General features: G+C 31.8%; 1 protein-coding gene across 4 annotated transcripts in view; it reads right to left on the bottom strand.

Annotated features, from left to right (window-relative positions):
• GLS (glutaminase) overlaps window positions 1-13,736 on the bottom strand; it is an 80,255-nt gene that overhangs the window by 39,793 nt on the left and 26,726 nt on the right. For all 4 annotated transcript variants that reach the window (XM_072612693.1, XM_072612694.1, XM_072612695.1 and 1 more), the window contains exons 7-9: window positions 9,337-9,395; window positions 1,816-1,848; window positions 1,654-1,712 (exon numbers count right to left, since the gene is read on the bottom strand). In XM_072612693.1, the coding sequence (XP_072468794.1) occupies window positions 1,654-1,712; window positions 1,816-1,848; window positions 9,337-9,395 (151 nt within the window). The remainder of the gene's footprint in view (window positions 1-1,653; window positions 1,713-1,815; window positions 1,849-9,336; window positions 9,396-13,736) is intronic.

Below are 13,736 nucleotides of genomic sequence, written 5' to 3'. Positions count from 1 at the left end.
ATCTTACTTGTGGACAAGAAGAAGACCTAAAGGTTGCACTAGACTCATGAATCAGAGGGGTTTAGGTATGACTATGATAATGATAATTACAGTAATAGGAGTAAGGGTGGTAGGAGCTGCAACAGCAGCAGCAGTTAGTATTTATAAGTTGGTATATATTAATATATTATTTACACAGAACATAAATTTTTGCATTTACAAATTTTTTTTTTCCATACAAAAACCCTGAGAGGTGCTATTATTCCCATTTTACAGATGAGGAAACAGGCAAAGAGAGCATAAGTAACTTGGCCTGGGTTACCCAGATAATTAAGTGTCTGAATCAGATTTTGCATTCAAGACTTCCTGACTCCAGGCCATGAGTTCTAACCACTGTACTAGCTGAAAACTGTTGCAGAGTTCCAAAATTCACCTACTCCTGACTTCCTAATAACATTAGGAAACAACTTTTAATGATGACATTTGAGAAGAAACTTTCCTTGTTTGCCAATTTTCCCCATTGAGTGTTCCTCCAGAGTTAGAACAACATAAATATAGAAAACCTTAAAAGGAACTATTACTTTAGGAATAAAAGGATAAGGGAACTGTTAAGACAGTTAGTCTAACAGAAATAAGACAAAAAAGATATTCCCCAATAAATAAGTATTCAAAAGATAGGAACAAACAGGCATCAAGAATAATTTTAAACTATTAAAAACCATGAGAAAATGATCCAAATCAGTAAGAGAAATGCAAATGAATACAACCCTGAGGTATCACTTCATATCCAGCAAAATGGTAAAGATAACAAAAGATAGAATACTCAATGTTGGAGAGACTGTGGAAAGACAGTAATAACCTAATAAATTTATGGTTAGTACAGCTGTGAACTGATACAACCAGCTGGGAAAACAATTTGGAATTGTGCAAATAAGTGGCTAAAATGCCCAGAACTTTGGAGCCAGACACTGTACTCCAAGGCATATAATCCCAGGGAGATCACTGCCAAGAAGAATGCCTCAATATACACCAAAACACAGCAGCACTTCTGTGGTAGCAAAGACTTGGAAAAAGTGGATGCACGATTATATGGTACTTAAATGTACTCAGTCTATATTACTTAAATTGGGGGAATAGCTAAACAAATGGAATGGAACATTACTGTGCTGTAAGAAATAATGAACACGAGCAAATACAGAAAAGTAAAAAAGACCTGCAGGATGGCAGTGAAGTAAGCAAAGCCAGGAGAACAATCACAGTGATTACAACAAAGTAAAGACCGGCTCTACTAGTGCTTTCTGATTTAAACCACTTGTGTAAGAAACCATATGGAAACAAAGGATTCCAATCTGTTGGATAAAAGCACACAATAATCATGATCAATATGAAATCTGCGACAAGCAGCATTCATCCTGGAGTTTACCTTTGCCAGCTTTATAATTTAAATGTTTCCTAAAAATAGGAATACTTCAAGGGAAGTCAATAGATTAGCCAAACTATGGAAGGAAAGATTTTCAAGTGCTTCTGTGATGATAACACATTAGTCTAGTTCCAAATTCTGAATATAACTACATAAAAGTACATTTAAAAATATAATAATTTAGACTAACATTTCCCTTCCCATCCAACATAAAAACTCCCCTATACTGAGCAAACCTAACAGGAAAGACTCACGTGGCATTACTGAATCCAACATATTCATTACCAGCCATCTTATTCAAAAACTGCATCACCTATAAAATAAAATTTTAAATTTTTTAAAAGCTTTAATATAATGAAATGATCAGTAGGAAAAATACTGAAGATGACAAAGTAAGAAACATACAGTTCACTTACATAGTCAAATTTTTCAGCATTATTAACTCCTTGCTGCAAAGAAAAAATGAGATAAGAAAGTGTTAAAATGTTAATTACCATAAATAAAGCACATACAAATCCAGCACTTTAAAATTTCTACCACTATAATTGGTACATTAGTACTTTTAAATTTAAGAAACTACTATTCAAATAATTTAGTATTTAGATAAACTCTGCTTTTACTACACATAAGTTCTTTCATCAAATACCTGTATGTTGAGAATGGATTTGGAGGAAGAAGGGAATGCTTTATTTTAAGTATTTTAAAAATACAACACTATTTTACAGAAGCTAATTATAAACATAAAAAAATTCTTCCTATCTTTCTCATTAGCACATTTTGCTCCTAGTTCAGATTTGCTAGGATTAGTGCTGTCAAAATTTAATTAGTATCAAAGACTTAAAATAAAGTTTTACCCTTAGCACAGGAACAATTACATTTTAATTATTATTTCCAATAGCTAGCCTTAATCAGTGCTAGAGTTAGAAAAACAAGTTATTTTTCAAAGCTAACTAGGATTATTATAAAATTAAAAAAAATTCTAGGTATGTAAACTACTGGTGTAGAGAGAAGTCTACACTTAACATAATTTACTACACCAATACCTTTGGCTACCAATTCTATTCCAAAATCCATTCTGTAGAAAACTGGCTATGAAAATCTGTGGCATTGAACCAAGCTCAGTTTATGGAAGATGTATTGTTTCATCTTTCTAATTCTAACATTTGAGTTATTGCAAATTTAAACAGAAAAACCTTACTAAGCTTACTTTGTTTTCAAGTAACCAAATGGTTTCATTTTACCTCAGAGAAGTTTACAAAGCAGTAAGTTGTAGATCTGAAATCAAACGTATTAATTGGTGATATGCACCACAACAGAAACAATACATCTTTAAATTTTAAATTTAAAAGCTAACTTTATATAAATTGTATCCTAAAAAAGTCACATTTTTATCATAAAAGGCAGGATAATGTATCAATATTTTACTTGGTGAAATGCATAAAGCCAGGTTGATTTCCCATTCCACAATGGATTGGGGTATTTGCTGGTAATCTGTGAATTCCCATGCAATTAAAACTTATCCATAAGAGAATGAGGATGTGCAGTCGCACACATACAATAATCACTAGCTGAAAGGAACGTCATACACTGTTGTATCAAAAATGAGCACTAATCAAACTTATTAAGTACAAAATAAAGGCAACTAGGCAATAATCATATTGTAGTCATATCTAACTGTTTTCCCTACAAAGCCTCCATCATGAAACATTTCATCAAAATGTTGCTTCTAAAATATAGCAGAAAAATAAATACAAAATGTAGAAATGTAACTCCCCAGCTGTTCAATGAAAAATAATTAAAAGAAGAAATTACCAACTTCATTGAACTGTGTTGCAGTTGTCAAAATATTCCATAGTTCCTAATGCTGTAAAATATGTAACAACATTTAAACCACAAAAACCTTTTCAACCTTTTAAAAAGAACAAAAAACATCTCTTTTGGAAAGGCATGTCAGCATTAGTTATGGGATGTCATATGGAGAATTACTTAGTTATACATTTAGTAAAATAAAGCAAGTTACACCTTGGTTCTATTTAGTTCTATATGAGTATAAATTTTTGATGTCTGGCTTTATTTTGGTCCTTGAGTCATTATTTAAAATGACAAACAGAAAAATATCTTTAACTATAGGCACATGCCTGAGGTTAAGTAATAAATGAGCAAATCAAGAAAAAGAATTTTCATTTTGCTTCTACTGAACATTTGAGAAACTGTACAAGTTAATAAAGAAATGTCTTCTCATATAGTATATCACTTATATTATCTATAATGTGTTAAGTCATAATTTAAATCCATGTCCTCTGCTATGTATAATGGAGAAAAAAAAATTGAACTAAGTATCTTGACCGAATTCCACGTATTGGTTTAAAACTGTTAGAAATACCATTTAAATGGCATATCACAGAAAGTCCCAACTACCAATAAAATTAAATGTTCAAATTTATTATTTGCTACCTATATTTTCCTAATAACTGGTAAATAATTATTTTGTGTAATTTCCCCCATTTAAATTATAACAGATTAGCAAAACTATAGCTTAAGTTTTTTGAATGTCTTTTTTTTGGGGGGGGGGACAGAGTGGGTGACAATGTTTCAGATTAAATTTTGTATGCTTAAGGAAAATAAACATGGATCTTAACATGTGTTCATGCGTATACATACATGTACATGTAGACATAAACACAAATAAAAATACATTTTTACATTTACCATATGCATGCTTGTGTATGTGTATTTATATATCATATAGACTACGTACATGCTTTTGTGTATGAATCTATATATACATATAATCATTCCTTTATTAGATATACACACATAAACATGAAAAAAGCTACTAAATATAGATTTGCACAGTAAGTATCGTATCAAAAATGATAAATGGGATCCCTACCACACACACACACAAATATATATGTATCTATAATCTCTAAATTTCCTCATCTCTGATAACCTGAAATACTACACTAGCTAGAAATTTTCATTGTCCTATATAAACCTGATATTTTAATTAAAAATAAGAGCTTAAGATTATGCATTTAGCACTAATTTAAAAAAAAGCCAATGGCTTTACTGAAAAGGTATAAATAAAATACATGTGCATTTTTAATGAAGTCTTGATTAAGCAATTGATTGAACTATTTTTAACAAGTGTAAATAACTGAGGAAAAAGTAAAATGCACAAAAGACACTCAAAATCTAACCAACTTCCTAATTAACTTCTCAAGTGGTGTTTAAAATATAGAGTACACAAAATGATTTCTGTAGTTTACATGAAACTGACATATACTACATTATCCAGATTCACACCTCTAGCAATACAGCTCTCAACTACAAATAAGACACCATGGCATAGCAGAAGGGTTACTGGACATGTATGTAGTCAGTCAGAAGACTTGAGTTTGAGATTTTTTCCTGCATTTCACTAAGCCACGTAATAGCTCTCTGAATCCCTTTTCTCATGGGTAAAATGGGGATAGTTACTCTTGTACTTACTACCTATTTCAGAGGGAACATCATGCATGAGGAATGAAGCACAGCAAGTATACAGCACTGTATAAAGATGCTTTATTATTATGGCAAGTTTGGTGGCAGAGTTAACTTTCCATGTCAACTTTGAAAAAGCAAAGAGATGATATATAGCAGAGTAGAACCCATTTATAACACTGGATCTTAAAGGTGTTAAATCAACTGTTTATTTTAGTATATATTTTGAGAAACATAATCCAACCCATAATATAGCTGAAGTGCTTCCTATAAATAAAGGATGTTACAAGGGGGTTCTATTATATAGTGATGTGAAAAATACCATCAGGTGACTATGAAACTGCACTTAAAAAGAGCAGTTTCCCCCAATTTAATATATAGGATGCTCCATTTATAAAAATCAATTAATTAAAAAGGGTTTAGTTTTTCTTCTCTAAATGAGATATCTGATTCCAATACCAAATTCAACAAGCCATCCTATATATATATATATATGTATCCTATATAGATAGATACATATAGATATATAATCTATATGTATCTATCTATATATCTATCGGTATATACATATATATATATACATATATACATATATGTATATACCGATCCAAGAAGACAGAGGGGAAAGAGGCATTCAGGCAAGAAAGTTGGGAGGGTTATACTGAAAAAGTTTAATAGAAAGAATACCCATATTATCAATTTAGTTGTCTTGCTGAGAATGCCTTGAAACCAAAGATTACTGGGTAAGTTGAAGCAGATATTACAATCACAAATAAGAAAATTATAAATCATATCTACTGTTACTGCTGATTAACCCTAACAAAATAAAAAGAGAAAATGATTTTTGATAAATTCTATTATCTTATATATAACTATTAATAATCAAAGGACACAAAATGAAACAAACTACATAATTCTTTATCAAGTCCAACGTATCTACAATTATGCTTTGGAGTCACAAATGACCTTAAAATTGGATAACACAAGCAAGCCTAAAAAGATATTGCTAGCATGACAAAAATCCTACTTCAGTGTTTGTGATATGCTTAAGGGTACCTGCAAAATAAGCTATAATTATATATTTAAGTATTTTTAAATTAAGGAAAACTCCAATGTTTTTTGTTTAATTCCAAAGTATTTATATCTTGGATTAAAAAAAAAACTAAATGAGCATTTAAATAAGTAAACATTAATATTAATAAAAATAAAATCTTGAGACTACTGGAGTAGAGAAAGTGACATAACAAGACTAGGAAACTCCCTTTTAACTTTTTTAACTTTTAACAGGAAAAGCAGGAGAAGTTGATAACTGTGTTCCAAATTTCTTTGATAACTGTTGCCCCATTCCCCACACCAAGTCATTTCCATAGTTATATCTGTAAATTCAAACTAGGTCATAAAGATTTCCTACTACTGAAAAGGAAGTGAATATATAAAGTATCTTTAAAATGTTAATTTTGTCACAAATATGAGAGTATCTTTTTTCAAACTCTCTTGCTTTTCCAATTCACTTAAAACCAGGCAAAGACACGTGAGATCAAATGAAATAGACTACATTCAACTGCAATAATGCCCACAGTGACCAAATGTTACCCCCCAGAGAAAAGTAACTGTAACACCTTTAAAAATTAATGATGTGAATTTTAAGTGCAAGATTACATTTGTTTTAAAAAGGTATTTACCTATGTAAGCTTTGTTTTAAATTTTTAAAAATTGGAGTTTTCCTATAAGCTTAGTAGTTAAGTATATATGCAACAGGTTCCTTCTGTCCAAATTCTCCTCTTTCCACAATCTGCTAATCCTTTTGAACAATTCCTTTGCCTCTTCCCCCATTTCCTGAGATCACCACCAATCCTACAAGGAAAAAATATCAATACTACAAAAATGTAATCTAAAGAGTCATATGTAAGACTCCACCTTTAAATTTTTGAAGCAACATAAGGGAATATGGAGCAAAGAGAACTATAAGTCTGAAATTAAGACATCACAAATTAAGGTTTTAACTTTTTAAAAAATATTTTATCTGAGAATGGAAAAAAATGAGCTAGTTCACAAGGCATGCTAACAGCAAAATACCGAAGCATTCTATGTCAAAATGATTCTCTTGCAAACTATATACACAGAACCTTTTTAACCTTTTTAAAGCACATTTATTAATGACTCTGATTATCATATCCAAATAAATTATAATTCCCTAAGCAATCTGTATAAATACTTTTTAATTCCACTATATTGGTGCCCTTTGACTATTTATGATTTTAAAAATTAAATTCTTCTAGGAAAGCATCTCCCAAATTCATAGAAAATAATTAAGGTAGCTAAGTCAAAGTCGTTCATCTTCAAAAAAGGAAACGTAATTATTCATGTAGCGAAATGTAGATGTAGGAGGCCCAGTCTCAGTCATCTCAGATTTGTCCCCCTAAGAAACTAGAACCCTAATTAAATGCACTTAAATTTGAATGGCACTGATTTTCTCATAAATTGAGATTCCAACTAAAACCATAGGATTTTAATATCAAAAAAGACCTTAGAGAACTTCAAAAGTTTTTCCAGTTTTATGACTTCAACTTGAAAATATCAGTCTAAAATTATAACAGGTCATCCCACAGGTATAACATACTAAGATTTTCTGCAAAAAGCTCTGAATTCTTCACCAAACAGGCACCATGAAAATATCACTGAATTCTTAGATAACAATTTTAACAATAAAAAGTTATTTTAAGGTTAAAGATTTTTCTCTAAAGTAAGCCTCCAAGTTAACTATTCAGCTAAAATATAGTTCTAAGTAAAAAAATAATAGAAGTTGCCTTGAACAGAAAGTCATAGTCCAAATCCGTATTTTTAAGTGCATCATCTACTAAAAATGGCTAAGCTAATTTCTTTATAGAATTAAGGCTTTTTTCATATTGCAAGACTTTAAACTATACAATTATTTCTACTTTATGTTTTAAGTATTCATATTATAAATAGTCTGATCGATTCTGGACATAGTTCAGTGTCACTAAAAAAAGTAATGATGTGATAGTGTAATATGATAACCAAACATACAATTTCTACATGCAAGACTTTGAAGCAGTAAAAGAAAACCCAAAAACCACTAAATAAAAGTAAATTTATCAATTTCATCAATTTATCAATTAAAGTATTTTAACAACCACTTGCATAAACTCTACCCTAGATTACGATGTTAGTGTCTCTAATGGTTCTGTCATCAAGCACTAAAGGTATCATCTAGCATGATATTTTTTCACTTCTAACTTGGGTTAACAGTTCTCAATTTAAGAGAACATTAGTACAATTTTTAATCAAACCTCATTTCTGATAGGGTGTTTAAAATATTAAAGACTCTTACTTCATTATGAAGTAGGTGATTTTTATGTCACACAAAATAGCATAGAACAGTTGTGAGTAGTCACATGCACAATGTCTTTTTTTAATATGATAACTAAGAATAATATTCACAAAGTAAATCTCTTACAAGGGTTCTTTTCCTTCCTTAGCACAGACAATTAAAAATGGAAGAGCTGGGCATAATTCTAGTGGCTAATCTAAAAATGACTAAATTGGCTTTTAATAAGTTGTAGCAAAGGGCATAACTCATGCTAAAACATTTTCTCATGTAAACAAAATTAGATGATTCTATACCCCATTCATGGCAATTCACCTAACATGAGTCATGTGGTATGACTTATTTCTAACTTCAAATATACAAACAGATATGATGACCAGAAAGTCCCAAAGTTAAATGACAGTAGCTTGGTACAAATGGAAATTCAAACAACTTATAACACAATGATAAATGAAAATTAATTTTAAATAATTTTTACCAAAATAATGATGTGGCTTACAAATACTTATAGAACTTCAAAACAGAACATCAAAAAAATTAATTTTTAAAACTTAAATAATATGTTCATAATTAGAATATGCACTCGCTATGCAAAATTGAAACAAATGCAATACATTCAAACGCAATTATAATTTCTGCTTACATGATTGTGAAGATTGAAAATCCTACTAAATAGATGCACTTTGGCATTAATGGGAAGGAGAGGCTATTTGTCACATATAAACCAATGAGAAAACATCACAGTAACGAAATATTCCTTCTACTTAAAATCCAAATGGAAGAGAAAGTACATGTCAAAATAATGGGAAAAAATATTTCAACCTGTATCCTTTACTATTATATTCTGAAGAAACCAATAAGAAACTAACGCTTTATAGAAGGTTCCTTTAAGAATTTTTCCTATGGATACTTGTGTTTTATTTATATTTAAATAAAAAACTCTAACACTCTTAAATACTTACTTTTTAAATGTTAAGTAAGAATTACAGATTACTTGATTTCACAGCTATGGAAAGCAACTCAGGATTCTTTTTAATAAGCTACAATCACTGAAAATAATGAGAGCAAAAAATACAAGGAAAAAGAAATTTCAACATTTTACCTTTATTAATGAAGTTACAACAATTGCTCCAGCATTCACCATAGGATTATGAGGTCTATCTGTGGAATTATAAAAACAGTATTATCTACAATGACTAATACTACAAGGACAAATCTTTAATACATATATGCATAAACTTCCCAGAACAGTATGTTTTGGTGCTCTTTGAATGTACACAGAGATCTAAATAAATCAAATTGATACTTCAGAAATTCTTTTAATATAAGATTTTTGAGCCTTTCTCAGTTAATTACCTTAAGTTTTAAACTAAGAGACAAATTTCTTGGAGGAAATCTGCATTTTATACATTAGAAACTTAGTCCTAGTGCTCTTTCTACTACCTCACACTGATATTTCATGTTGCTGTTGGTCAGTCCGGTCTGACTCTTCATGACGTCATTTGGGGTTTCTTGGCAAATATACTGGAATGGTTTGCTATTTCCTTCTCCAGCTCACTAAGTGACTTGCTCAGGGTCGCACAGCTAGTAAGTGTATTGAGACCAAATTTGAAAATACTAATCACAGGAAGGAAAATATTAACAGGAAAATGCAAACACAGTATCATACAAATATGGATATGGAGTGAGAGGATATGGTTTGAAATCTCAGCTCTGCCATTTACTACTTACTTTCAAGACAGTTTTACCTCTATGAACTTCACTTCCCTCAACCTGTAAAAATACAAGGTTTGAGAGAGATAACAAGCACATGAAGCACTATGAAGCACTCAAACCTTTTCCTTCAGTCAGGTTTGGTCTAAATTCAGGCAAAACCTACACTGCTCAGATTCCTCAGGGACAAACCAGGATGGCTTCCCATTCAATATTAGTTCCTTGAAATACTTGTTCATGAAAAGACAGCCAATGAGTATTTTCCTCAAACTCTGTTAGTCCTCATTTGTCACTGTTACCCACTCCCTTCCTTTGAAAAGTAAGTCACGTTTATATTGCACTTTAAAGTCTACAAAGTACTTTGTTAACAGTCATGCTGAAGAAGCATGAGTATCATGATCTCCATTTTATAGATAAGGAACCTGAAGCTCAAAGAGCTTACCAGACTTATCTGGGGTGTCACACAGTTTTTCTAAGTCTTGGAAGTGGTACTCAAACCAAAATCTTCTGATTCCAACATCAGTACTCTATGTAGTATTACCACAATACAGCTCAACCCTTCCAAATTACACTGTAATATCAATTTACCAATTGCTTGAGACACAAATAGAAAGAGCCTGCAAAGACCCAAGCTGGCATGTGAGACCCAGAAATAAAACTCCCCTTACAATGAACTGGCTTGACAGTGGATAAAAGACTAGCTTTGGGGTCAGGAAGAATGAGGTTCAAGTCCTCTCTCAACACATACCAACTGTGTGACTGCAACCATGGGGCAAGTCACTTGTCAACCCAGGTGATTTTTTTTCTTTTTTTTCCTATAAATTAGAACATTATTTCAATAAATTGATATCCAAATGAACAGTGTTCCCAAAATAAGGACATTCTGGAAAAAGAGGTTGAAATTTCAACTCCTCCACAGATAGTTTACTATAGTAAAAACAAAGTAACAAGTGGGAACACCCTTGGCTCCCAAGTGAGTCTCAAATCTCAATTTTTCCCCACTCACACTTATGTGCTTCGTGTCCTAATCCCATTTTTGGGGGAAATACTGTGCAGCTGGTCAACAACAAACCAGGCAAAAGCTATCTAGACTGACATTTCAGGAGGCTATCTACCAGGCATCAAGGGCCAGACAACTCTTTACAATAAAAAATTAGAGGTGAGTTGCCAACCTGCATTAATGGCCAAAAACACAAGGCCAGACACATATATGCCAGTACAACGTGTTGGCTAGTCTGTGAACTCATTAATAAAACTGGTTTTTTGCTTCCCAAGGAAATCCCATCATTCCTTGTACAATGTTAAGAAAACAAAGTAGGTTTTCCATTGGTATTAGCTCTTAATGAAAGAGGTCACTTACTTGTGCTATCGTACATAGCATCAGCATATAAATGTAGAAAGGCTGGTTTTCAAGTCAGGAAGCCTTGGCTCTAGATCCTGCTTCTGGCACATAAATGCAGCTGTGACTGAGAGCAAGTCACTAAAATTCTCCCTTCTCTCCTTCCCAATACTTATGCAAAATATTGCAATTATTACAATTTTACACCAACTTCTGGGTATACACAGAAAACTGTACAATCATATGGACACAAGGGGGTGGCGCTAGACTTCACCTCAGATAATCTTCAAGAACCCTTGAGCTATTTACTACCTCAGAATTCCAGTGCTAAAACTACCCTTACAATCTCAGTACTAAAACAGTGCAGATGGGTAAATCAAGGTACACAAAGGAAATCATCATTAAAATTGTGGAATAAATTTCTATTATTGAATATATTTGGGCTTATTTAACAGTTAGTTCTAGTATATCACTACTGACCAAGAATTTTTCCAAGCTATTACCATAATTGTGATTAGCAAAAAGTTCTTTTTATAGGTAGGGATGATAGTGAAAAAAATATGAAATAATTTTACCTGACGAAAATCTAATTTCTAAAATCACACACCTCCCATGAGGTTAACATTATTCAAAGAAACATAGATTTAGAGTTGGAATGGACCACTTAAAGGGGAGGGAAGGTAAAAGGGGTAAGGAAAACAAGCATTTATTAAGCCAGGTACCGTTTCTGAGTGCTTTGGAGATATTATCTCATTTGATCCTCACAACAATTCTGGGAAATCGGCGTTTAATTATCCCCATTTTAAAGTTAAAGAATCTGAGGGTCAGCTAGTCCGACCTCTTCTGAGGCTGGGAGAGTTTAAGTGACTTATGCAAAGTCACACTGAGTCAAAACTCAAACCCAAGCTCTGAGTCCAAATTCAGCATGTTTTCTATTGAACCAATATCTCTCAATAATGGATTCACCTCTTAGTTCTAAAGATTACATTAATATACATTAATGATTACATTCCTCTCCCACCTCCTCTCTATATTGAGTCAGGAGAAATCTAGGTTCAAATCTTATCTATGAGATTTATTAGCTCCAATCCCCGAGTAAACCATATATTCCACATTAAGGCTTCATCTATAAAATAAGTATAAAAAGCTGTGATACTTTCATCATGGGATTGTTAGGATTGATGAAATAAAATAAGGTTCATAAAGCTGTTTGCAATGCACTATATCAATATCAACTACAATAATTACTACCCTAATTCCTCATCTTAAGGATGAGATGACCTTCAAGTATTTCTATTCAAATACTGAACAGCATTACAGAAAAAAATTCAAGTTCCAACTGAGTGAAAGGCACTGAAAATAATTATATAATTCAGTAACAAAAGACAGTATATTCCCCGAGCACCATGGTGATATATAATATGAACCCGTTTATTGCATCTATAAGTGCTTTCAGGTTTAAGGTTTGCAAAGCATTTTAAAAACATCTTTTATAACCCTCATTTTACAAGTAAGAAAACAGACAGAGATGTTAGCTGGTATGCCAGTCATAAGAGTAGAGGATTCAAACTCAGATAAAACCATCAATAGTCACTGTAACACCAGCTGTCCTACGCAGTGAAAATCATTCTACTCTAACAATGTAGAGAAATAATTTTCATCTCCAAAGTGTTTCATACAATTCCATTAATATAAATATAATTTCTACATGAAATTCAAGTCACCCTAGGTAATAAACGATTATTATCTCAAACTCATCTCAGCCAGAATTACAACTATAAAAGACTCTACAAAACGGAAAGCCAGTAAGCAATCTTTATCCTTTAGGGGTCTTCCACATCCAATACATTATTATAGAAATCCAACTCTCTTAACCTTTTCTTTTGAAAGTCGGCAAAGTAAGCTAATTTCTGTGAAGTAGATGCATTAAAAATTTACAAACATTAAATGCTATGGAAGACAAAAATTCATGGTAGTATTTTAAAAATAAATATGAACATATTAATTTTTATCCATACCCCCCCCAAATATTGTGTTCACTAATAACTGGGCTGGTTTTGTTTCAATTTAGAAAAGAAATTAGCCATTTTTAAGTACTCTTAACAGATACACACTGGGTATAAATTCTCAAAATTTCAGAACTAGAAGAAACGTCAGGAGACATCTAATTGGCACCCTCTAAACAAAGTCATCTAGGTTAATTTATTTGAAGTTCTCTAGACATTTTGTGATAGTTCTAACTGTTACAAAGGTTTTCCTATAAAGTCTAAATTTATCACTTTGGCCATTTCTGCTCATTTCTCTTAGCTATGACTTGTAAAACCAAGTAGAAATAAGACTATTTCCTTTTTCATGTAACAGCCCTTCAAATAAATACTCAAAAAAGTTATTATTTTTCACACTGAACTTGTTCTCCAGGCTATCAAGAATCTTATTTCTTTCAACAAATC

Source organism: Notamacropus eugenii, chromosome 5 (genome assembly GCF_028372415.1).
Source record: "Notamacropus eugenii isolate mMacEug1 chromosome 5, mMacEug1.pri_v2, whole genome shotgun sequence".
NCBI classification, from domain to species: domain Eukaryota; kingdom Metazoa; phylum Chordata; class Mammalia; order Diprotodontia; family Macropodidae; genus Notamacropus; species Notamacropus eugenii.
This window is presented reverse-complemented; position numbering and strand designations above follow the sequence as displayed.